This window comes from Calypte anna, chromosome 8 (genome assembly GCF_003957555.1).
Source record: "Calypte anna isolate BGI_N300 chromosome 8, bCalAnn1_v1.p, whole genome shotgun sequence".
In the NCBI taxonomy this organism is placed as follows: domain Eukaryota; kingdom Metazoa; phylum Chordata; class Aves; order Apodiformes; family Trochilidae; genus Calypte; species Calypte anna.
The window spans coordinates 13357237-13382320 of NC_044254.1; the positions used below are offsets into that span (position 1 = coordinate 13357237).

Genomic DNA, 25084 nt, shown 5'->3' on the forward strand with positions numbered 1-25084 from the left:
AACTAAATAACTCTACTCTCACGTCCATGATCAACACCCATGGGATATTTCAAGGATTTCACTGATCTCAGGAAGAGCTCTTCAGAGTTAAGTACTTCTGTTAATCAAGCCACATAATAAACTGTTTAAAGCTGAAGACTTGTCTTGTTTTTCTTTTATAATTTATTTTTTATTTGACAGCAGATTTTTAAAAATTGAAGATCAAGATTTTCAACCTTAGTCAAAATATATTTTTTAAGAAATAGGATTGAATCCATTCTTTATAGGAAAAAAAAAAGAAAAACTATCTAGATACATTAACTATGTATCTGAATTCTGCATTCTATGAAATGCAATGATCTAAGACCAATGCTACACTTTCATTGAGATAAAATTTCTATTACAATCTTAGAGCATGTTCTTGCTTTTCTTCTCCTCTAAACCTATCCAAGTTGCCCTGGATTTGGAGCACATGGAATACCATCATATTTGCTAAAAAGATGTTAAAACAAGCAATTATCTAACAGCAAACACAGTATTAAGATTACTAGGCTGAAAACCACAACTCGTATAAAAACAGAAATTTGCCTACAATAGATTAGGAAACAGGAAATCTTTTAAAGGAACAAGAGCTACAATGCAGCCTTCTGAAACAAAAGGAAGAACATTACAGTAATTAATTCTTCTTCTAACGAACAAACAGCATACAGCAGCTGGAGTAAGCAAACACTAGGATGCTGGATATCTCTTTGAAAGGCAGGAAGCCAAGGGGAAAAGGAAACTAAAAATGGAAAGTCTGGAGTCAAAACAAACTGAGATTCCCCACCAAATAAGTGAGTATAAGATCTACCTAAAAAGCAACTATGGAAAATTCACTGCATAGAACCAGAGATTTCACTACACAAGTATTAAATCTAGGCTAAACTAAAAAAGCTTCTCTTTGTAACTGTCCAAGATGAAACTCAACTTATGCACCTGCTTTTGAGGTGAAGCCAATTCCTTTATGAGAACTGTCTTGTTTACTTCATTACTGCACTCAACAATGAAATAAAGAAGGAAACGATTGGAGATTGGGAGTTGGCATGAACGTCCAATTCCCTTTCAAATTAAAAACACCACAGTCACCAGAGGTAACAGAAGGGGACTGCCAAAGAGAAAAAATAACTATTTACAATAATGTATTATAAAGCTGACAAACATTTGGAGAAAAGTATCAGAATGGAAAAATTAGGAGTTAAGTATCTGAAAATCTCCCGTATCAGAAATCATTCATATCCAATAAAACCAGTTTTGAAACAAAACCACTAACAAAAAAGAGATAAGTATTTCAAAGATATAATATCATCTGGCTTTTTCATCATCAATCATATTCCCAGACATATTCATAATGGAAATTGGCCAGGATTTCTTTATCCTCTCTTTAGGGACTTTAAGGTGGAAAACACTGTGTGACACATTTCTGTGTGGGTTTCTTACATCTTCACTGCTTCATTCCGCATGGACCCTCTGTATTTAGTAGTCTTTCTGACATAACTCAACAAAATCTTAAGTCTCTTACTTTCAGGGATAGCAAGTGGCCCTCTGAGAGGTTTATCTCAATCAGCAAACTTTGTCTTGCATGGACTAGGTGTTGCTTTAGTTGTGCTAAATGAAGCATATACACACAGTTTCCCATCTATGTAGGCTGATGGTTGAGTGACAAGGAAATCATGGAGTATACCTGGTGAAAGTATCTCAAAACATTCTCATGACACCAAAATCCACAGGAACAGCATTTGAACAGGCACTTTGCACATGCACCTTCCTGTAATAAAATGAGAAGTCTGGTTACTGGACAAAAAAGTAGACCTAAACAAAAACACACTTTTAGAAAAACTTGTTTTGCAGGTGACTGACTCTTCTAATAAAGCATTCACTTAGGTAGCAGATATTTCCTTTAGGATTATAAGAAGTCTTTTGAATACAGACCCTTCTATATTAATGACCAATAGGCTGAACATTTTTTTTTCCCTCCTGTGGATGGAAGATTCTTCTCTGGGAGAAGAAAATAAGTGAGCTTTGTGAGCTAACAGCTGCTTGGAGAACAAAATAGGCAGTCAGTCAGTAACCCCTACAGTACTTTGCAGTGATCAGGGAGTACACTGACAGATTTTAACTTTTTTTTTTTCTAAAAAACCCCCTTAAATTTCTGAAATGACTGCTACCCTAATGAACAAAAAGAAAAGAACGGGCAGCTGAACTTATATGCACGTATGTGTGTATTGGCTTGGAGTATACATTCATTTTTCAGGACAGGAGGAAAAAGTATGTGTTAGAACAGACCATTCATAGACCATTTATCTGTATTATTTTCATAAAAGAAGAAAAGCTCATTGTTTTTTCCACCTCCCCACACCCCTGTCTCATCTTGAGCTAGGAACTATTCATCATAAAGATTTTACCAAGCAGGACAAGAAGACACCTTGGCAGCCATGGTAGCCTTCCAAATTCAACTGGCTCTTTTTACCAGCAAAAGGAAATTCAGTACAGTAAAACCTGAGTCTTTTACACCTTCTTTTTTCAGAGGTTGAATGTTTTTGTTTTGTTTTGGAAAGCAGAGATCTACCAGTCACTATACGAAAACCTCAGGTTCCCACCACCAGCATTGTTTGTCCAAAAACCACAAAGAAGCTTCCAAACAAGTTATTGAAAATAGTCCATTATTAATTCCTTTAAACTGGTGATTGTACATACAAACTCCTGACAGTAAATAAATACTTTAATGCATTGCTGAAGAGATCGTTTTATTAAAACTGTATTAATCTCAGTGAGCACTGTTTATTAATAATATAAAACAAGAGACTCAGCTGCAATCTGCTCTAAGATTTTGCTTGAAGACTGCTGTGTAGAAAACATCTGTGAATTTACCTGCAAGTCTGCAGACCCCTGACTTTCCCTCTTGTTCACAGAAAACTGCAGCATTTTTTGCAAGAGTGGAGAAGTCTGGATAAGGTCTACAAGAATGCTGCATCACTTCTCAAAGAGGCTGGAGCCTGCATATTGTATATCCAATAATAATGTTCTTACTTACCTTTCCTTTTTCAAAATGTATGATGCAAAAATTTTAAATAAAACGTCCTGCCAATTTTTTCCATTATCCTTCATAGAAACCTTTACATACAAACGTTAAATAAAGGTGGGGTTTAATGATGGCATTTCTGCTTTTAAAAATATCAGAGTTCAGAGAAAAAAAAAGGAAACACATTAAAAAAAGCTTTCTTATTGAATAAAATGGGATAAAATATAAAGATCCAAATCATATAATCCATTTTTCAACAAGGCATATATTCTTCAATTTTTGTTCATGAATCTCACTTTTAAGGTAATATTTAATAGTGGTACATAATTATATACCTACCTTTTGTTTTAGGATATTATTAAGGCAACAGAGAACAATCCTTGGTATTCTGAGCATCGTGATTAGAAATGAGCCTTTTACAGCTGTTCCTAGATGATAGCAAAAAAGAACTGATATCGAAGACAGGACTGGGTGAGGTGGTGGGCAATTTTTATTTCTAGAAAAAAAACAATTTAGAATGTTTTAGAAACTTATTTAAGAAGATATCCATTGTTACTTTCCAGTATTTGGAAGTGTAAAGAATTAAGCTGATATCTCCTTTCCCACTTGTTCAAGTTCAGTTTTCCTACTGACTTCATCTGAATGTTCACCTTAGCCCAAGGGAAAGCAGCCAAGTTTATAACTTTTACTGGATTAGTTTAATTCTTAAGCAATGGATGTTTTGATGTATTCAGTAATGGAAAATATCTAGAAAGAGCTGGCAATGGAAAATACCACAAATAAGTGAACAAAATCTAAGAATACTTCCTTGAGTGCTTCTCTCCAGCTTCTGTCACTTCTCTTATTCTCTGCAATCTTTTATTTTGCTGTTTTTTTCTGAAAGATTTTAGTCTGAAGAAACAAACCTGCTATTTCTGCTTTAGTGATCAAATTAAAACTCAAAAAAATATCGCACACCCTCATGTGTAAGATTCAGATCTACTATGTTGCAGTTTGAGTGAATTTTGTTTTCAGTTTTATACAGATAAATAATACTTTTTTTTAAATTGAGTGCATAAAATAGGAATATCATACTATAAGTTTAGAATTGTGATTTGGCACAAAAACTTTATAGCTCTACTGCACAGTAACCTGTATTATTTTGAGAAATAATGTGTTTCCCAAACTTTAAAAACAGAGAAAAAAAAATGGCCTAAGAATCCCAAATACAAGTTTTATTTTCTTGGATCCTTTATAAAGGTCACACTAATGTCAATCATTTACAGACAGTAGTATGACACAGCTCTCAAGAATTTGTACGAAATCCAGGAAATTAACTTAAAGCCACTCCCCCATCCTTCTTCAAATGGTATAAAAAGCAAAAATCTATTAGATTAACATTATAAATACCTTAAAAATGTTTCAGAGGATCAAAACAACGCACTGGTCAATAGTCTTTAATAGCCCTTCTATAAACCAACTCTTAGGCAACAGCCCCACCCTGAAAAAAACAGGCAACAGAACCAGCAGCATTTCGACCGAGTAGGTAACTAAAGATCAGACTTTATCTCACAAATAAGATGTCTTGTTTTCATAAGAGATCCTTTCAAAACCTCCATTATCTTCAAAAATAAAATTCTGCACAACAAACTAACAAAATTAAAAGGCAGTGATCAGAGAGTACCTGGTTGGGGGGGGGGCTAAAAAGCTCTAGAAATATACTTTTACTATATCCTCACTTTAGCAAGAATTCAACAAATGCACTTCTTTGAGATAGTTACCACAGTTCTGAAAGAATTTTGAAGGTATCACTGCAGTTCATTCAAACCACTAAATACACTGCAGCCAGTAAGTTGTATTTAAATATGTGAATATACCACATTATTTTAAATAGGAAATTCCAGGAAAGTACTTGCTGCATTTATTATTTTTGGTCTTACAACTAGAGGAACATCTTGGGGAACAGTGGGATTTTATACTGAATAAGGTAGTTTTTTTTAAGTCATAAGGTTTATGTGTGAGAAACACAGGCACTGCAATATAGATAAGTTTTTATATCCATGATAGTATCACTGTTTCCTTTTCTCTCATATACCTTCTTACATATGGCAGTCTCATCCAAATCTCACAATAAAAATGATTAAGTTTATGTGAGTTAAATTTTAGCCAAGGGAGAGAAATATAGAAAGGACAAAGTTTACTCCTGTGTTAATAATCTACTAATTTCTGAAAAATGAAGAAGGGATTTAATATTTGTAACAGAATGGAGTAATGAGTAGGAACCTTGGAATTTAAAATTTAGTTCAGATAAATCTCTCCACTGTTGGATGCTTTTCCACACTTTCTTTTCCTAGCAAAGAACATGGTCTGACAACATTCCTTGCTTTACTTCCAAACAGATTAGGAAAAGAACAAAGATTTTCCTCGTAATTCTGACTCAGGGTAGGAAACATAGGAAAAAGGGTAGCTAAACACAACAGGTGATGCTTGTAACACTAAAAAACCTCAAGACTGTCTCATGCATTGGAGTTACTGAATAAACTCAAACAAGGACAGGACTGTGATGCCTGTTACAAGGGTCATGTTATGATACCACCTTCCTCTAATCCCAGAGAGGTGAAAAGCCTGATCTCACTTGAAGTTAAGCACACTTATAACACCAAAGCACTCCAAGATGAAAATAAACCTCGTGCAAAACAGACATAGTAACAATGAAAGTTTTTTAAAAAGACTGAGCCTTTCTTGCAAGTCATAAAAATAATTAAGCAAAAAAGTTTTATTTTAACAAATTAACAAAACTTTAATGTATTCATGTTTCATCAGGGAAAAAAAAAGCAGCAAAATGCATTTTCAGTGGTGGTATTACAGGTCAAACATATGTCACCTCTAAAGCTAATCCATCTGAAATGCTCTCCTGCCCTAATCTGCAACTCCACCGTGGGTGTTGGCCACGCAGCATGTTGCTGTGTGTGCTGTGGAAGATTTCCGTGGGCAAAGGCTGTGCCATTTCCTCGGAGCACTTATAAGCAAAGAAGAAAGCCTCTGTGTGAGGTATCATAAACAAACTCTTGTGACATGCCTTTATGATGCTGCCCCAACGAATACATTAAAAAGAGACAGCAGACAAGCTCAGAACTGCTGGAACAGCTCGAGATAACCTGTGCCCTTGGTGGTGTGACTGTTTTTGCAGCTAACCATCCTCTTCCCATTCCTGCATGTCCTGCATCTCAGTAGATCTGTGCTGAGAGCTCAGATGCCAGGAACAGGGATCACCACTGCAGAAAAATCGCATTTCCCCTTCCAAGCACAACTCCCTCAGCACAGTACAAGCTACCTGGTAAGCAAGACAAAGGCTTGACAGTGGATGTACAAAATAATTTCAACACAATTGGGTGCAGGAACCTTCTGTACTCTGTGGCCAGTTCCTGCAGCAGTAAAAAATAGCTGGAAAGCGGAAGATCCTAACAGAGCAGTAAATGTTATCACAACAGTTTCTACAGGTGCTTCCCTGCTCTGTGTGAGGAAGATATGGACAGTACCTTTGTCCTCGGGATTTAGATGGTGCATGGTACATAAACGCACTGCAGCAAATAACCTAGTAAGTTGCTCATCTTTCCTGTGCCTTCTCAAGTAAGCCAATTTAAATGACCCTTAGTGCCTCAGCATTCAGCTGCTAAAGCTGAATCAATTGCTAAAGCTTGAGGAACATAAATTTGCTTAAATCAAAAAAGCAGCCCATTACCCACAGGACTACGACCTACATGCTACTTACTTGTGTTGAGAGCTTCAAGAGGAAAGCAGATGAACACAAGCTAAGATTCAAGTTCCTCCTATTTCTGCTCCTATCATGGCATGCAAAATAGTAGTGTGTGACTGCACAGATCTCAACCTCTGAAAAAAGTAGCATTTTAAGTTTTGCCTGCTCTTTAACTAACACCAGTTCAGTGGCACAGCTCTTGACTGTCCATAGAATCCTAGCAGAGACAGGCTCCTGACATGTTAAAACACTACCCTGCCTTGGCTTTTTGGATGTGATGACAAAACCACTTAAAACAATGGTGGGCTGTAGTGGAAAGAGGCAATCAGCTGCCTCTGATTACCGAGAAGTGGGTGTGAGCCAGTATCAAATCCACCTGTGCCCAGTTAGGGCAGGCCCCCTATTGAGCATGTGCAAGACCAGGGGGCCAATAAAAGGTGAGGCTCACACCCACCAAGCAGCTCACTCCTGAGCTAGCCAAGAGAGAGGCTGGTTGCTCTCAGAGCAGCAGAGCAATCTTGCTGGTTCCACGTTTGTGAGCAGTAGACTCAGAACACCTCTTGTGAGTCTATACCACCGTATTAACCCAGACCTTCAGTTCCGGCTACAGTGGGCACCAGCTGTTACCAGGTCTTCTAGCTTTGCTGCTTTGGCTGTGTTGACTGGAGTAGAAAATCCTTAATTGCTTCTGCAAGCAGGCCCTGTACTGCTGTCTCTGCTGGGTGGAGGAAACAGACCATTTGGAAACCTTTCAACAGGAGGCCTTGCTTAGCAGCAGCTGAAGCATCCAGAGATGTACTAGAGATTGTCAAAAAAATTCCAGATAATTCTAGAGATCGTCAACAAAAATGTGCTACCTAGATTTTGGAGAAGCTCAAAGCCTCCCTTCTCAGCTGCCTGAGCCCAATGGTCCTGGGTGGCTGCACCCGTTCTGTACTCCAGGGCCCTTGGTACCTTCTCCTGTCAGGCTCCCCAGTTTACCCTCTGGTCACCTTCTTCAAGGGCTAATTCTCCCGCAAATTGAGATTATCACCATAACCCTCTAATAAAAAATTAAGAAAATGAATCCCTTAAAATGCCAGGGATTTACATAGATCAGAAGATGTCATCACTGGGCACAGAGGGACAGAGCAATGAAAGTGAGAAAGCTCATAAAATTCTTAAGAAAAGAAAAATGCTTTCAGGATACTACTCTCTACATTATCAAAAAAATCAATGCTTTGTGAGATTTAAATCTTCCCTGTAATGGCAGGATGGTACCACTCTAATGAATGGAACAAATATAATGTCAATGTACAATATTGCAAGTCTAAAAAACAGTATAAATCATTAAAAATTGAAATTTTTCTCTGTTTTGGCCCAGTATCTTGGGTGAGCACTAGGGGCGAGTCTAATTAATATCATATACATTGTAAAAGAGTATTCAAGGTGTAGCATCAAGCAACCTTATTTTATATTAAATCAGATTTCAAGATATCGACATAAATTGCAGTCTATTTGAGAATGAAAAAAAGACTGAAAGTAAATGTTGGAAAATCCACAGAACTATATGGGTGTAATTCTGCACTCACCTGTTGAAGTAACAAGTAATCACTGCCCCTGCAATTGTCATTTGCTGACAGGCAAGAATGAATTCACTAGTCCAGATGAGACCAACAAAATGATACCATGCCATGTAGGAAATTCCAGACAGAGATCTGTATTCTACCTGTCCTCCTGAAGTAGTCTGTGCAGTACCTGAAGTTGAGATTACACCACTGTATTATTACAACTCATCAGACAAGGAAAAAAGTATACCTAAGTGCTGCTGTCCTTTTCAACTTTTCTTCAATAAAATTACAAGAAAACAAACCGAGGTGCTATTTAATTCTATCCATTCTAACAAAGTCAAAGAGCCAAAAATATGAAATGCAAACAGAATTTTGAAAAATATAATCTTACAAAAAGCAAAAGCCTGTTCCAAGTGAAAAGCCTCTAGGTCCATAATCTGCTATTTTTTTTTAGTTTATCAAGCCTTAAGTCTACTAAACTTAAAGATAAACATGTTCACAGAATAAAACAATCTCTGGAGGTGAGCAGTTTCCTATTCTAACTCCATGAAAGAAATAACAATGTGAAACAGAATTGTCTATTACTGCTAGGACAGCAGAATTATAACAAATTTTAATACTCAATGTTCTCCCATGGGACAGCACATCACCTTCAAGTTCAACACTACCACAGACACAAAGCTATCTATGAAATGGTTAACTTAGTTCTGCTTTATTTTTCTATAGTCCCAGAGATCATACTCAATGGCTAAAAGTAGAAAGAATAAAGATTTGCTTTCAACAATACCATCAGGTTTAAACAAGCTTTATAAGGTTTGTTTGTCTGTAAATTATGAAAAACAGTAATCTGCAACATTGCACTGCAACATTGCTATAAAGTGCTTTGAAAAGATCAAAAAATGCTACATGGGTGCATAATTATTATATGGTTACCTTAAATATGTAACTGTACAAAATAAATTGAATTAGTTTACTCCTATAACATTAGCACTACAAGAAACAGCCCTCTTAGACACTCAAACAGGAAGAAAAGAGTAAGTCTATGAATAGATTTATAGCATTCAAACTAAGCATTCTTCCCAGAACTGAGTCAATCTTATCCTCAGCACTCATTTGCTTACTGAGAAAGCCTTTGCTGAAGTACAAACACAGACATGTGGTTCCAGCTATATTGTTTTCTGAATGGAAATTTTAGCTAAACAGGCAAACTCTTTACATAGCTGTATGCTTGGTTATTCACAGAAATACTGTTGCTTCCATTAAAAACAAGTTTATGTTGAGCCTGTGAAATGCAAAATTCTTGATGGTGTGAAAAATCTACTACTCATCTCTCAAATCTCTTCTTCCTGGTTTTAAGTCTGGATGAAAAAGTTCTTTGGTTTATTGGCTCTGTTTTGTTTTGGGTTTTTTGGGGGAGCTGAATTTTTTGAGGATAGATTAATTTACTTTGGTACATTAAACTAAGCTGTGTGCTATACCACACTTTCTTGTTCTGAATTCAATGGATTTTTCAACTTCCTTACTTCTTCCCAAGGCTTTAGAATGCCATTTTCCTGCAGCACACAGAACTAGCCAAATATGCTAATTAATCATAGCCCTTACTGAGGGAATTTATGCAAATTATAGGTCAATGTGATACAAAAAATCATGTTTATGCAGAGATGTTATGCCACTTAGTAGCAGTATTAAGCACAGAATTAAGATTGTATTTTCCACTATACAATCCGACTGAACATTTTTTTTTTTAGAAGAGGCGTATTTCAGGTTTTGCTTTTGTCATGAAGACTGACAAATGTATGTATGGCAAACTAATTCTGTTGGTAATGGTTTTGTCATTCCTGGCCAACCTTACACATGTGCGAGTGCACAGCACTGAGCTCTGCTGCATAGAAACCAGGCACATCCACCTGTGGGTTCACCACTAGTCACTTTGCTATCCAGATATGGTAACCAGTTCTTGTTACTTCACAGAAATCTCTTTACAAGGTAAACATCTGTGTCTGACTGAGCCCCTGTCCTCTGGGCCTACCACGCATTCAGAGTTTTGTCAAAATTATATGCAATGTTATTTTATATTTGTCAGTCTTAGTAGCATTGACAAACTTTAAAGCTGCTGTAGATATACTGTTGAGAAAATTACATACCATATTCCTTATCACTCCACTGCAATCTATGTGCTCACACAAGCTAAACTTTCTCAGAAACGCCTTAAAATATGGTTTAATTTGTCAATATTTTTCTCCAAGTATTTAAGAATTAATTTTTCTGTACTCTCAGTGATAACACTAAGAAGTCAGTAAAGAACTGAAGTCCCTACAGCTTAATCACCAAATCTGGAAACCTCTGATCAGTACAAATGTTGATCTGCTGCAAATACTTCAGAGTTGTTAACAATGCAAACAGGCACACGTGTTTCCAGCAGAATTCAGAAGAAACAATCCATGTGATTCCAGCAGCCCAGTGCTGTGTCATTATGTCAGTGAGCACAATACAATAATACCAAAGCCAGTGTGCATATGCAGTATCACTTGCAACATTTTGGTACTTTCAGACTTATGTTAGATGCCCTTACTCAACTGTTTCTGCAAGGTTTTGCTGATGCCTGGAGCCATAGGCTGTTGTAAGCAACAAAAATTCTTGGGAAGTCTAGTTCAGCAATTTCCTTATCGGAAACAAAGAGCCACTGACCAGAAAATACTGACAGCCTGTTTATCAGTTCCTGTTAACACAAAAATATGATGTGCCCTTCCCACTGCTAAGTGAGGAAAGGTTCTGGCATTGTGCACTGAATCTTCACGCTCAACAGAATTTACTGTGTTATTTTACTTTAGTTTTTTCCATGTAGTGGTATTTACTGCTAAGCTAGCTGTCAAAGAATAGAATGTCAAAGACCCTGCAGGAAATATATTTTGATTGCTGGTTTTGCTACTTAGCCTTATGTAGCAGATTCATTGCTCACTTGCCCATAGGATGCACCTTCATTACACAGAAATCTCATAGTGCCTTCTCATTCTACATTAAACCTGTAGGATTTATGCTATGTGGACTTCACAACATGTACATGCTGGAAAGCTCAAATACATGCTTTGCTGTGACATGTGGTCACTTCAATTCTGCAGTGAAAAACCACATAAATTAGCAAACAATAAGACCAAATGACTCCAAAGACATACCAGCTTTTCCAAAGCACAGCTGAATTCCATTCCTAGGCAGCTAATGGTTCTAACTGGTGCCACTGTTTGTGCTGTCCCAAGTCTTGTGGCCTCTGGCATTTCTCCGAGTTCTCTAGATCTGGAATTCACTCAGCCTCTGTTGCTCTTAAGAGATTCTGAATTACCAAGGTACTTAAGCAGGTGCCTACCTTAAAATGCGTAAGTACTCCCACTGATTTTAATAGGATTATCCATGTGTTTCAGGTTAATCATGTGCACAAATACCTTTTGCAAGTGCAGGCTACTGATTGCTGTAAATCCCAAGATGTTAGTTTGTCCTCAGAGTAACACCAGCTTTTGGAGGCAGTGTAAATAATGTCTGTGTAGTCACATAACAATCAGGAGCCAGGATCAAGTGCACCAGAGCTACAAATGTTACAGAACTAGTGAGGATGCAAGGAAAATATTCACAACAGGTACAGCACAGCAGCAGGCCAATTTCTTTGCCCATCTATTTTAGACAAAAGACTAGTGTCTTTGTAAATTTTTCATTTTTTCAGCTTTCTTGGAATATTTGTATTTAAAATATAGTCTGCATAGCCCCCAAAATTGTACTTGTGAGAATAAAAAGTCAAAGTGTCAAAACAAAAAAAACCAGCAGCTGTATTTAACAAATTGAATCCTAGATAGTCAGCTACTCTGTCAACAGAGAAAACAAATTACTTAAGGACATTGCATCTTGGGATGTCTTCAGAGAAGCACTCTCAACTACTGCAAAAAGTCCCCAAAACACCAAAAAGCAAAATAAAAGTTTTCAATTTACAGGGAAGTTACAGAAAACTAATAGAAAATACAGAGTTGTTTTGCCAAGTCATTATTAATTTTACAGTACTGTTTATTTTTACATGATGTGTAAGTTGTACACTAGTTGTGTACTAGTAGATGTGTACTAAAACAACAAAACAGCTCTCAACACACTACCTTACTGTAAGCTGCTTTAAGAGAGCATTTTGGAGGACTCATGTTTGGGTTGAAAATTGGAAATAAAATCTATAGGAAGATTGTCCATACCAAGTCTAGTCTAAGGCTCATTTGTCTGAACAACAAAACAAATCTTAAGTAGAATATGGAACAGAAAAACAGCAGTCATACGTCTTGCTGGCACTGACCTCCTGTGTCACCTCGACAAATCTCCTCAACCTGAAAGCTGGATAAACCAACACTTCACTGCCTCGGCAGATCATTAAAAGGTTGAAGTTGCCTTTGCTGTATTCGAACTACCTCCAGGAGGAGCTGCTTTATAACCAGAGTAGTTGTAAACAACTGAGCAGATTCAGAAGAAACAGTTTCACACTACTTTATCGGCACCCAGCGGGCACTGCCGATACTACAGGTCATTTATGTGTCACTTAAGGAACACCTCAGCCCCTCGACATTCCTAAGATCTCCGTTCACACCTGGTGGGTAACAACAGCCACCTCAGCACAGAGAGCTTAACAAAAAGAATAATCACAAACACAAATGATAAAATCCTTAGAATAGGGCTTTAACCAGAAAAATAACGGAATACATAGAGTGGCATTTTTCTATCTGCATTCATGCTTAGGCTGTAACTTAGAACTGGTTTGGTTTATTTATCAAATGCACATTCTCTTCCAAATATTAACTTGCTCACTATTAACACAGCAATCTCACAGGACTGACATCTATGCTAGAAGTATCCTGGCACAATATTTCAGTCAAAACATATGTTTTACATAGCTTGTCCATGTCAGAAATATATTGGCAGTGAAGTGCCTGGAAATTACATTCCTTTTTTAAAAATCTGCAAAAAGTAAGAAAGTTCTTTCAAAACAGAGACAGTCCTAGAAACTTTAACATTGCTCTGCCTTCTGCACTGTACAGTTTGTCTAACTTGCTGGAATCAGCAATCCTACTATACTACGGAGAAGACAAGCAATGAAATATCTTTGAGCCAAGAGACATGTGCTGTACTATGAACATAACAGTAGGTCACAAACTGTTTGAATCCCACTCTCCAAGCAGGCATTAAAAAAAAAAAAAAAATTAATGGAAATGTCTAGCAGGAAACAGAATATAATCAGTGAAGAAAGATGGCACAAGATGAAAAAAATTATAAAAAGTCTCTCAAAGAAAATAGCCACTGGGATTTATTTCCCTGTGTATACATGTGGAATTTGGTTGTGGATATCTTGTGCAAGCCGTGCTTGCACAACCTGTAAAACCATCCAGGAAATACCTGGTTAGTTCCCCATCCTGCACTTACTGCTAAGCTGTTTCTGTCATATGAGCTAAAATATTTCTACGCTTCTATAATTGCTGCATTTCCAAAAGCTTTTTAATACAAGGGACTCAGCTGGCATTTTCTAAATTTAGGTTCAATATGGGCAAGATTCACATCATTATGTGTGCATACTAAGAGTACCAAGTGAATTTTCCTGTGGTTAATGGGCCACCTCAACTTAACACTAAGGAATTAACATTTCCTCTGAGAGTTATTGTCAATTATATATTTAGCAAATCTATGTGTCATCACTCACTTTATTTACCTGCAGCAAGATTTACTGCAGTTAATGCTTATCTCAACTCACATCTGATCCAAGCACATCCATGAAATGAACAATTGGTTGATAGCCCTGGAAATGCTCCTTTTTGTAAAGAACTTGTCTGAACCAGTGATAATGTATCCTACATGCCCAGTCTGAAAATCACTGCTGCCTGGCCGATTGGTGCATGAATAGAATGAAGATGCTACAGAAAAGCTGACCACCACACAATGCTGAATCTAGAACGTATGTGCCACCTCTGTAAAGTGAAAAATCAGCTCAGAGGAATGTGGTGAAGACACCTAAAGCAAAGTGAATCTGCTCAACTATTTAGTCAACCAGAAACAATTCACAAAGAGACTGCATACTGGACATTCAGCCTTTCTAGGTCTTATCCTTTTGCAGGAGAAGCAGGTTAGCCAGTGTTTCAAGCAGCCATTTCTGACAGACGTGAGCAACTGGGGGAAAGAAACAGAGAGATCCTGGCAAACTGGCTTGGCTCTCCAGTGGAAGCTGGAGGGAAACAGATCCTAGTCCAGCCTAAGCAATGCAAGCATGGACTCAGACAGATGGACACTCAGTACAAGTGAATTTGTTCTTGTTAAGAGCCAGAAAAAACAGGGTAGGTCTGAGACGGAAACAGTTGTGATGGAAGAGGAGTGAGGAAGCTGACCCACAAAACTGTGGAATGCTGCCAGTTTTATAATCCCACCAGATCTTGTAGTGGAATGTCCCTTGGTAATACCACTTCCATACTCAAAATCTGTTCTTGTGGATCTTTCATAGTGATTATTTCTACAGATCACCTCCCCTACAACTGTAAGAAGCTCTGGATTAATCACAATACTGTAGTACCAGTCTAAATAATGATAGTAGCTGTCACTAAACTACTGCTCAGAAACAATGTTCTGTCTCCACAACAACTGGACATTGTTTATAGTCAGAGGAGATTGAACATTCTCATTTCACAACTGCACTAAAAGCCATCTCCTCCATCTTACAACTTTTCTCATTTAAATACAAACATACTGTATCTATCACAACCTAAATATAAATGAATAATATAAATGAATATAAAACAATAAATTAATAAATTCCACATATAGGCTCAAAAACCTCTCTGCTGTAGTGCTGTGACTCACGGAACTACTACAGACTTCAACGAGTGGGGAAAAAAAACAAAATAGCACAGAGTAACACAGATGTTAACAATGCTAGCCCAAATTTTGTACATCAACACCAAGTCTCGTATTTTAAAAGTGAACTTAAGAAACAGCATTCATCCAAAAACATAAAAGCATATACTCACCTGCAGTTCCTAGGCTAAGTAGTACAGCAACCCAAAATACCCAGAACACAATGAGAATCAGAAAGGTCCATAGTGGTTGGAATAGGAGGAAAGGAATTCTGCCTATGATTTTACCAACAATCTGAAACAGCTGTACTGTGTACTGAAGCCTCTTTCTTAGTACAAGTATAAGGGAAAGCAGAACAACCTGTTACAGGAAATAAAAAGACAAATTGTTGGGCTTTTTTCCTTCAGAAAATCATCACAGCTGTCAAATGTGGGATCAGGGGGTACAGATTTCACAAATACAAGATAGCAAGGCATTTTATATAAATGTAATGTGCACTGGAAAAGCTTTGTAAGACACTGCCTATATTCTCAAAGAACTTGTGGATTAAAATATGATTTTCTGACATCATTACTACCATTTCTTTAAATCAAAATAGGACTCATAAAATTGTAATTCACTCAATGGAAAGAGTTTGTTTTGCTTTACAGCAAACACAGATGTACATTACATGCTACATATTCCCTTCATAGACTCTGTATTTCATGAACATTTAAACTTTCTTCCTACTCAGGTCAGCTTGCCACTGTTGACAATGGCAGGAGAAGCAGTCCTTTTCTGCAGAAAAAACAGTAACACAGCAAAACTAGTTTGAGGGCTGTGTACACATGGAAGCAAAGCAGAACTAAAATGAAACCTCATTAATTTTTTTTTTTCTAATATAAAAAAAACCAAACAACCTCACCAGTAGCAAAACCTCAAGGCAAAGTCCCCACAGCCTCCCCAGTTCTTTGTATATGATAAGGACTATAAACAGCAACTAAAAGAGCTGTAGGAATGCATAAAATAATAAATGCAACCAGTGGCAGCTGCTTCACTTGTTTTCTCGCCTGCTCTATAAAGAAGCTACCAGCTCTGAAGTGTAACCTGTAGTAGTGGATGTTACCACCATGCTACAAATTACAGTCAGTTGTAGTGGAACACACGTGCATACAGAGGAGCCTTTTCATACCCCTTTAATATCAACAGAAATAAAGAGGTCATAACTTACAGAGGATAATTTTAAAAATCTGATCTCTGTGGAACTTCCTCTGCTTTAAAAAAAGCAGAACAATCACTTTGACAAATGTCTCGTGAAGTGCAGCTTGCCTGTACACTCCTATAGAGCAATGACGTCTTCAACATTAAAACATCAGAGTGAAAAAAGTCACTTTAAAAGTTGAAAGCCACGCAGCTTTTCAGTTGGAAAACAAGGTCAAGTAGAGAAAACCAGAATGTAACCACACATCTTGAGTCCTAGACAATGCTGCCTGTGCTTCACTATGCTCTTCATTATCTAAAAGAGCTGCCACCTCTTTCTCCTACTGACACAGCAGGCTGTATCCACAGACCTTACATTCATGTCAAGCCAGTACCTCCCGTCACCCAACATGGTTCTCCAGTTAGCTGACACAGAGATGAATGGGGATGGAACACAATTCTTTTATTTCTAAAGCACCAATAGCAACACTATACAGGGCTGAAATGTGGCAGAGCCCTGTGCTGACAAGTGCTACAATGAAGATATAAAACTATTTAATAAAGAGAGTGTAAGCAGATATTATATTTGGCTCTCATTTTTGAATTTGAAAGGAATGAGTTATTATTTTTACTGCTGCAGAACAACTGCAGTTCAGGTTTTCAAGTTAGAGCCTCTGCCATTGCTTAAGGTAACATTCTACTTACAGTAACTGTTGTCGAGAAGATAGCATATCCAAGCAGAAATTTTACATTTTCCTTCTCTGTTTCCAATTCAATGCTGGGATCATTCCTGTAGTCATAATACAGCCACCAGAGGACACCTGAGACAACTGGGCAAACAGGAGGAATGTGAAGGCAGACAGCACTGACCGGCAGGCTGATGTCTGCCTGGCCTCCCTTGGAGCCTCTCATCCTCCTGCCTAACCTAAGCAATGCTGCATTGCAGGAGAGAGGCACAGTACCCATGACCACAGTAAAAATTCACATAATAGTCTGTTAGTCTGAGGCAAAACCACAACAGAACATTTGGTTTCCTTGCAGTTATTCTAAAGCTCAGGCATGTAATTTCATGGAGAATATAGAAAGCTCTTATGGAATGACAAGCTTCAGCTTGACACATTCCTAACAGTTCTCATTTTCTAAAGCAAGCAATGTAAAGCTTCACTAAACTGCAACAGCAGCATATTCTTAGGGGGCTTTCATCCACCTAAAGAAATGTTGTTTCCTCACATTTATTAAAAAAATGAAAATCATAATCATCCCAATGCTCAGTAGTTGGAACAGCACAACAAGATTCTGGCACCCAAAGGCAAGCAAGGCTCAGCTTGGAAATGGCTGTGGAAAGCCATGGTTACCACAGATGGCCATAGATAAAAAGAAAAGCCATTTGTTCAGTTGCTTCTCCTTCAGTTCAGTGAGATGATCTATTTAACTAAGCGTATGGTAAACAGTAAATATACTTACATAACAACCCAAATACAACCAGTGCAATCAACGTATGGACCAGTAGGGTTTGAATAAATCTGAAGGTTAAAACCAGTATAAAAGAGAAGGCTGAAAAATATACAAAGTAAGCTTTTTAAGAGTGTAACGACCCATTTAACTCTTATTTAAAGATAAATGTAAGGTTCTTGCAGAATCTGGACTTTTATTTTTAAACAACAGACTCAAAAGCAACAGCATTTAGTAAATCTGGAATCTTTTTAACATTTAAAACACAGAGTTACCAGTAACTTTCTAATAATGAGCTTGTAATTGAAATCTCTCACCTTGGGAATTATTAATTTTTCAATACTAGTCCTTCAAGACTTATGTTAAAATGATGCCATGTCTTTTTCATCAAAAATTATTACAGTCCCTTGAAATAAGGCATCTGATGATATCAAGGAAAACAAAGTCTGATATTTCTTGTATCTGTATTTCACCAGCCTATTAAATGCCTCCTGATAAAGCACAATCAATCACTCTTTCTTAAAATGAACTCTGCCCAGAATATATGAAAAAGATCACCTTTAAATTAACAATATAGCTAATAGAAACACTTGAAACCTCATATTTTTAATTTAATATTATTATCCACTTATTTATAGCTTACCTAGTGCAAGGCAACTCAGTCCTATCACAGTATCTCTTCCTGCCAATATTCCACTCAGAATTCGGTAAAAGATATCCATCTCATTAACCATACTTATTAAGACAGTTGCATATTTGGAATAGCATTCAGGATTTTGTGGAACACATCGATTAAATAATGGAAAAGATTTACTGGAAGGTTAAAAACAAACATGGTAAAAAATATTAATTACAGGTCAAATGGTTTCTAATCCACATTTTACATTGTTTTTCTGATATTTAAGCATTCTAAAAGCCACATCAAAACAATGTTTTTAAGGTACAATTAACAGTACCAAATATTTAAAAATTAAACTATTTGGCACCCCCAGCCAAGCTTCTTGAACACATTTGTCCTGCTTTGACAATGCTGTATTACAACAGTAAAAGATTAATTCATACCCAGGAGGAAGAGGTTTGGGACAGGACACTGTTGTGTTCACAGATGCACATGAAAACTCTTAAGGGCAGATGCACAAAAATAAATAGACAAGTAAAGCCATTCAGACTGCAAAACACCAGGTCAAATACAAAAGGAGAGGAAACAATCTTTAAGAAACTGATTGAACTCAAGAGAGTTTTAAAATGCCCAGTAATTCTGACCTTGGTGGAACTGGCAGTGTGGGACACAGCTCAGCTGCCTTTGGATTTAATGTGTAATTGGAAATATTCAGGTTGTAAATGCAAAGACAAGAACCTAAGACAGAAAAAAAAAAAAAAGAAGATAATATTAGCTAAAGTTTTAGAGAAAAATGCATTATCAGTTAAGTCTTGTTTATACTTCTGCTTTGATCCCTTAGTGGGCAATATTAATCCCTGATATTACAGTAAATAACAAATTAGGTTAATTGGATAAATCTATAGTAACCTCTGCAGAATTTTTTGCCTTCTAGACTAAAGTATAATTACCATTTACTGATCATCCTGGAGGGCAGGAATACTATTTGTTCCACAGTGGGATATTTCAGCTCTAAACTCTTATTCATTAAGATAACAAAAAAGCCTAAAATGCCAGAAGCTACAACAGAACTCTAGACACCTCATGATTTAGAGCAGAATATATATGTATCCAGAAACTTAATATTTTCTGGGCTTTAGGCTAAGTATTACCTGGTACTCTGATAAGAAGCATTACATAACGCTTCTGGGAAAGAAAGGCTTGATAGGAGCCATTCAAAATGCAATACTGCCCTCTCTCTCCCAATAAACATGCAAGTAGTTTTAGCACGCAGATGGATTTTCATGCAATTATATGCAGTTACACTGAAAATATTTACATAACATCACAGGTGTTTACAGCTTTCTGCATATACCAAGTGACAATAAAATATCCCCAAATTAAATTCAATTAACTTTTTTGTCAATTTAAATAGGAATTCTTGCCAAACAAAACAACAAAAATACAATGGAATTCTGATCTCCAATAAAAATGGCCACTAATACTTATATGATATGCAGTTTATGCATACCCTATGGGATAAGGGTTAGGTTGTTGTATTTACATGATAGACATGAATTTGAGCTGCTTTTTTTATGAAACAGCTACTTCTGGCTTTGTATTGATCTTGAACACCAGAATAACATTAAAAAGTGTCAGTGGAATAACAAACTTTGGGATCTAATGGAACTTGGGGTCTAAAGGAACAAAAATACTTGTGTATCTATAAAGAGACAAAAAACATTTGTGTATCTATTGAATTATTAATTAATTAAAATTAAATTTAAAGAACCAGTAGGACAAGTTTCTCAAAGAGAATATGAACTCTGTTCACCTACCGGCACCCCCACCAAACTACACCAGCTCATTCTCAGCAGCCAGTTTTCTGCTGGATAATCTCAGCACTGTGGAGGAATTAACCAGCACTTCTTACATATGAGAGCTGTAATAGTTATGGAAACTATGGATTTGAAATAAAGCAGAGACAAGACATTTTATTTTCTGTTGCCATGGACTGCTCATGAAATGAATGCTAAGAAACTGCTCCCTTGGGCAGCAAACATAAGAGTTACAAAGTGAAAACTGCTCAACTGTTCTACAGAGATGCTATTAATATTCCCTGTTGCACACCATTATTCCTTGCAAAACTCTGGAGATCTTCCAAAGAGTTGAGTTGTTCTTGTGGACAGCTAGACACACACAAGGAAACTGAACTGATTTTGAGGCTTTGCATTTCCAGGCTGCATGAATTCAGAAAGAACACATATCTAGAAAGGAAAAGAAAAAAAAGATCCTCTTTTGAAAAAAAACAAGATTTATGGGTTTTATACCTTTAAACTCTGAGCCTTCTTTCTGTCTTTTTAAAGCACCACAAAGCAAATTAAACCTTTTCCACATATAATGGTAAATCATGAATATCCAAATTTCAGAATATGCTATGTTTTTACAATTCATATTATGTTCTTAAATGGGATCAGAAGCTGCCAATGTGGGTGCCATTCTACAAGGACTAGTTCATGGAAGTTGACTAAATAACTGGAACACACAACATGCAAGATCCATAAGTTCAAAGACTTGCCATATAGAATGAGTTCTGGTTTGACCAAAGTCCTATTATTTCAGATCTTATTTTAGAAGACGCCAGCATAAAGCATAATAACATAGCACAATTTCAAATTCTATCTTAAATTTTAATGCACTCATTATTTCCCACCATTCTTACACCTTTTTTTTTTTTACCTTTCAGTATAAGCATGTATATATACAGATCGACATGACAGGTAACTAAAAGGTGTGTATATCTTTATATCTTAAGTTATCAAATATTTAATTTATTTAGACATCATGTAACGTACTTACTTTTTATCTCTCATGTCCTGTCCAGAAAGAGGTGCCCCTTCTACAGGAGTATTCTTCCTACCACATACATTCCCGAAGCTGTCATATCCAAGCACAAGCCTTTCTGCAGAACCAGCCATCACAGCATAGCCAGTAATAAACATCTGTTAAAATATTTTTGAATGTGAAATCATGCTATAATAGCTTTTCCTTCCCATTCAATAAATACTTCTTTTAAGCCCATGAATTTTTGTCTCGTGGATGTAAACAGATAAATCTAAAATTCATACACCTGCACAAGGCCAGAGCAAGTCAAGTTCAGCCCTATTGCCTCCTTAGAGCTTTCCCTCACCTATTGCTGAAAGTGTATAAATTAAGCAGAGTATCACTATTACAGGAGGTGAAAGATAGGGGTCCTGATTAAAATAATAGGAAAGTAATAGTAAGGTCCTAAACACTGCCTCTACCCCACTTCACGTGTGTCACTAGGCAAGGTCATTCAGAAGCTAATTTTTAACATGTGCTCACTGCTTCCGGTTTTTCAGGGGTGTCCTTCAAGACACACCTGGGCAATACAACTGCTGAAATTAGCTTCAGCAGCTGCCCATTAATTTAATCAGAGGTGTATTTTAAACACATAAAGTAGAAATTAAAGTTAGGTTACTTGAAATTTCAAGAAGACACTTTAACACATGCAAAAAAACAGGAGAGCATCACACCGTAGCCTTAGGCGACACTGTACTGATCTTTAAGATGCTGTAGGATCAATACCTCAGTGTATCAACTACCTGTAAATCCCTGGGGCAGCTAAGCATCTCCATTGGCTAAGTAACAGCATTCTTCAGCCAGTATAAGACACCTTGCCTAGGAATACAGCTTAAACCTTGTTTAAATGGCCTCATGAGGGGCAAAATGTCCCTCGAAAAGAACTTTTCCAAGAACCAAGAAGCAGTAATTCTTCTGGGAAGTCAGTGAAATCCTGGGCATGACTTTACCCAAAAGGTTATTTACAGCACTGCAGCCATTAAAGAACTCAGTGATTCAATCATCTCCTCTCTCCCATGGGGTGTAAACCACATTTCACACACACCAAGGACAATATGCTAAGCTCTATGGCTACATGCCAACTGCTGGCAGCTGAAAGTCTTCTCAGTCCCATGCTTACCACTACGACTCTGCTGAATATCAACTGCCCTAGAGATAGATTGCACGTACCAGATCTAGCACAAACGCTTTCTTACAGGACTTAGAGACTTTATTTTTTATTGTGCTTTTAACATTTCTAACTAAAGATGGGATCTTGGGCAGAAAATGAGCATCATACACAACAATATAAGTATGTGCTTCCTAAGTCCCCAGTGTAGTCCTATTTTTGTTCATATGTTTTCAGTCTAAGTAGTTAAATAGTTTTTAAAAAATCATTACTGCATGCTAATGCAGTCTAAACATGAAGATTGTTGTAGACACTTCACAATTAAAGCTGACATACTACTTGTATGTGATATTTGTTACAATAACAGAATATTTTCAGATTCCATTTTTTTACATAGCAAGTATTTCTTAATAATGAAATGGTTCTCAGAAGAAAAAGGAGAAATAAGCAGGCATTGTAACTCAACCTGAAATATGCTTTCAGAAAAATACTGGCATTGCTTCTAAAAAAGGATGTTACAGATCCATTCCCATCAGTATGGCAAATACTGTGTGTGATTGTTTTTTTCAAGTACAGAATGCCAGGTACAAGCCATAAGTATAGTTAAGTAATATGACTGCTGGATGTGTGTGTCTATACCTGCCAGTGTTACAGATTTCCACAGTTTGTAGCATAGTTTCAATTTTTTTCACTATGTGAACAAATCAATGGCACCAAAAATTATTTAAATTTCTGAAAACCGTATCAAACAAAAGAAAACAACATATGTATGAACTGTTTTGCAGAAACTGTGCAATAAAAACAAAGAGAAAACAAAAAATCCTAAATCCTTGCCATTTGACATACTTAATTCTTGCTTTTCCCTCCACTGATCAAAGCACTAGGCTTAAGATAGCATGTAAAAGAAAATCTATTCCATTTACAAGTTTAGCTTCACTTTATGCAGCATTCAAAATGTGTACGTGTTCTCCTGCATTTGCTTCCATTAAAAGAGTTATTAGAAATTTAATTGAAAACTGATTAAAGCCGTATTCATGTGACTCTTGAGTAGCCTCAGACATATAAAAAAAACTTTCATACTTGAGAAAGCTTGTTTCCAACAGCTTGCATGCTGTTCTAAGCACAGGACAAATAGTGATTTGATAAAACATCAGACAGTCATGTTGCAAGATAACAAGGCTACAATGGATGAGGTAAGTAGAAGAACTCACTCAGCCTGGACAGCAAAAAAAAAAAAAAAAAAAAAAAAAGCAAATTCTAACCCAGCCCTTTGTATAGATGGCATCTAAAGCATATGGTCAGAAGTTGAAAGTCTGTGTAACAATAAAGTACTACAGCACCACAAAGGTCATTTCTGTCCCACTAGAACCCTGTGGTGATAATTTGAGTTTAGATTTAGCATACCACTCTGCAGAAGCCCATTAACCTTGAATCTGATTTTTCTTTCAGAAAAAAAAAACCAAACAACACATGCTTACCATACCAGCCCAGAAAAGAAAGAAGAAGAGCAACCAGAGAGTGTCTGTGCACTTTCTGCAAAGGACGGGTCTCCATTCCCTTAGCTCAGAAACACTACCTCCAGAATCCTAAAATGAAACAAAAACGAAGGGGAAAAATAAATAAATAATCAAACTTCCTGGGAAGTCAAACTTCTTAAGTTTCTGAAGTTTCAAACTTCTGAGATTTCTGAAATCTCAGAACTTAAAATGCCAAACATCTGGTAGCTCTGCCCGCCACAGCTACGCAGCTGGTTCAAAGCAAAGCAAGTTCCGCTGCTACCGCAGCTCCGCACCGCCGGGCCGGGCCTGGCGCCTGCCGCACGCCGCCCGCTGTACCGCCGGGGCCCCTTCCTTTCTCTTTCTGCCCCCCCCCCCGTTGCTCTGGGCCCCGCTCACCTGTTGCCCGTCCCCGCACCGCTCCATGCTCCCGCCCGTCGGGCAGGACCGGGGTGGGCCGTACAGCCAGGCTGCGGGGGGGCAGCAGGCGGGCCTGGGGCGCAGCCGGCTCGGCGGCCGCGGCGGGGCGAGACTCGCAGGGGAACGGGATCAGTGTCCGTCGTCCGCGCCGCCGGGCCGGGCCCGCCCGGTAGGAGCGCTGCAGCCCAGCCAGGGCACCTCCGGCGGCTCCTCCCGCCGCCGCTGCCGGGCACTGCCAGCCCCGGCCCGACCGCGCCTCCCGGAGCCCTGCGGCGGGCGGCCCGCGGTCCCGCCGGGCAGCCGCGCTTGCCGGGGGTCACGGCATTCCTGACCCCGAAGCTCAGGCGCCGGCGGCCGGGCGGGCCGGGGGACGGCAGCGCTGTCAGAGCTCTTCGCTGCCCTGCACTCCTGCAAGGAGTGACTGCCGTGGGGACGCTGGGGATGGGGATGGGGCACGCAGCGCCGGGGGCAGCTGCTCCTGACGGGGTGACCTTGCGGGTTGTTCACGGCACCAGGTTTACAGATTAGCGCTGATCAGAGTGGAAGGTTCATTTTTCACCGTTAATTAGTTTACTGACGATAATAACTAGATTTGTTACTGCTAGTCTAAAATGCGGGCTGTTGCATTTTGTAAGGCCAATGGTACTGATACCAGTTTGGCTATTCCGAGTGATTTATCAACATGCAGTCAGTCATAGATCCTTTGCATCTTGTGTTTGTACATTCCCATTACACTGACATGTCATGCTAGGCCATAATTACCTTTCATG

At 38.0% G+C, this 25084-nt stretch overlaps 1 protein-coding gene across 5 annotated transcripts in view; it reads right to left on the reverse strand.

Moving 5' to 3' along the window:
• SLC44A3 (solute carrier family 44 member 3) overlaps positions 1-24420 on the reverse strand; it is a 39032-nt gene extending 14612 nt beyond the window's left edge. For 2 of the 5 annotated variants that reach the window (XR_003987812.1, XM_030455260.1), the window contains exons 1-12: positions 24294-24420; positions 23877-23984; positions 21267-21409; positions 20538-20674; positions 19073-19166; positions 18453-18622; positions 17822-17911; positions 17063-17187; positions 15352-15538; positions 8345-8510; positions 3377-3533; positions 1700-1783 (exon numbers count right to left, since the gene is read on the reverse strand). Coding sequence is in view for 4 of the 5 variants with exons in the window: in XM_030455260.1 (XP_030311120.1) it covers positions 1700-1783; positions 3377-3533; positions 8345-8510; positions 15352-15538; positions 17063-17187; positions 17822-17911; positions 18453-18622; positions 19073-19166; positions 20538-20674; positions 21267-21409; positions 23877-23984; positions 24294-24320 (1488 nt within the window). In the remaining variant the exon portion in view is untranslated. Of the gene's footprint in view, positions 1-1699; positions 1784-3376; positions 3534-8344; positions 8511-15351; positions 15539-17062; positions 17188-17821; positions 17912-18452; positions 18623-19072; positions 19167-20537; positions 20675-21266; positions 21410-23876; positions 23985-24293 lie in introns of those variants that run through there. The other 3 variants (XM_030455261.1, XM_030455263.1, XM_030455262.1) reach the window with 3 other exon arrangements.
• Positions 24421-25084: the final 664 nt, after the last annotated feature.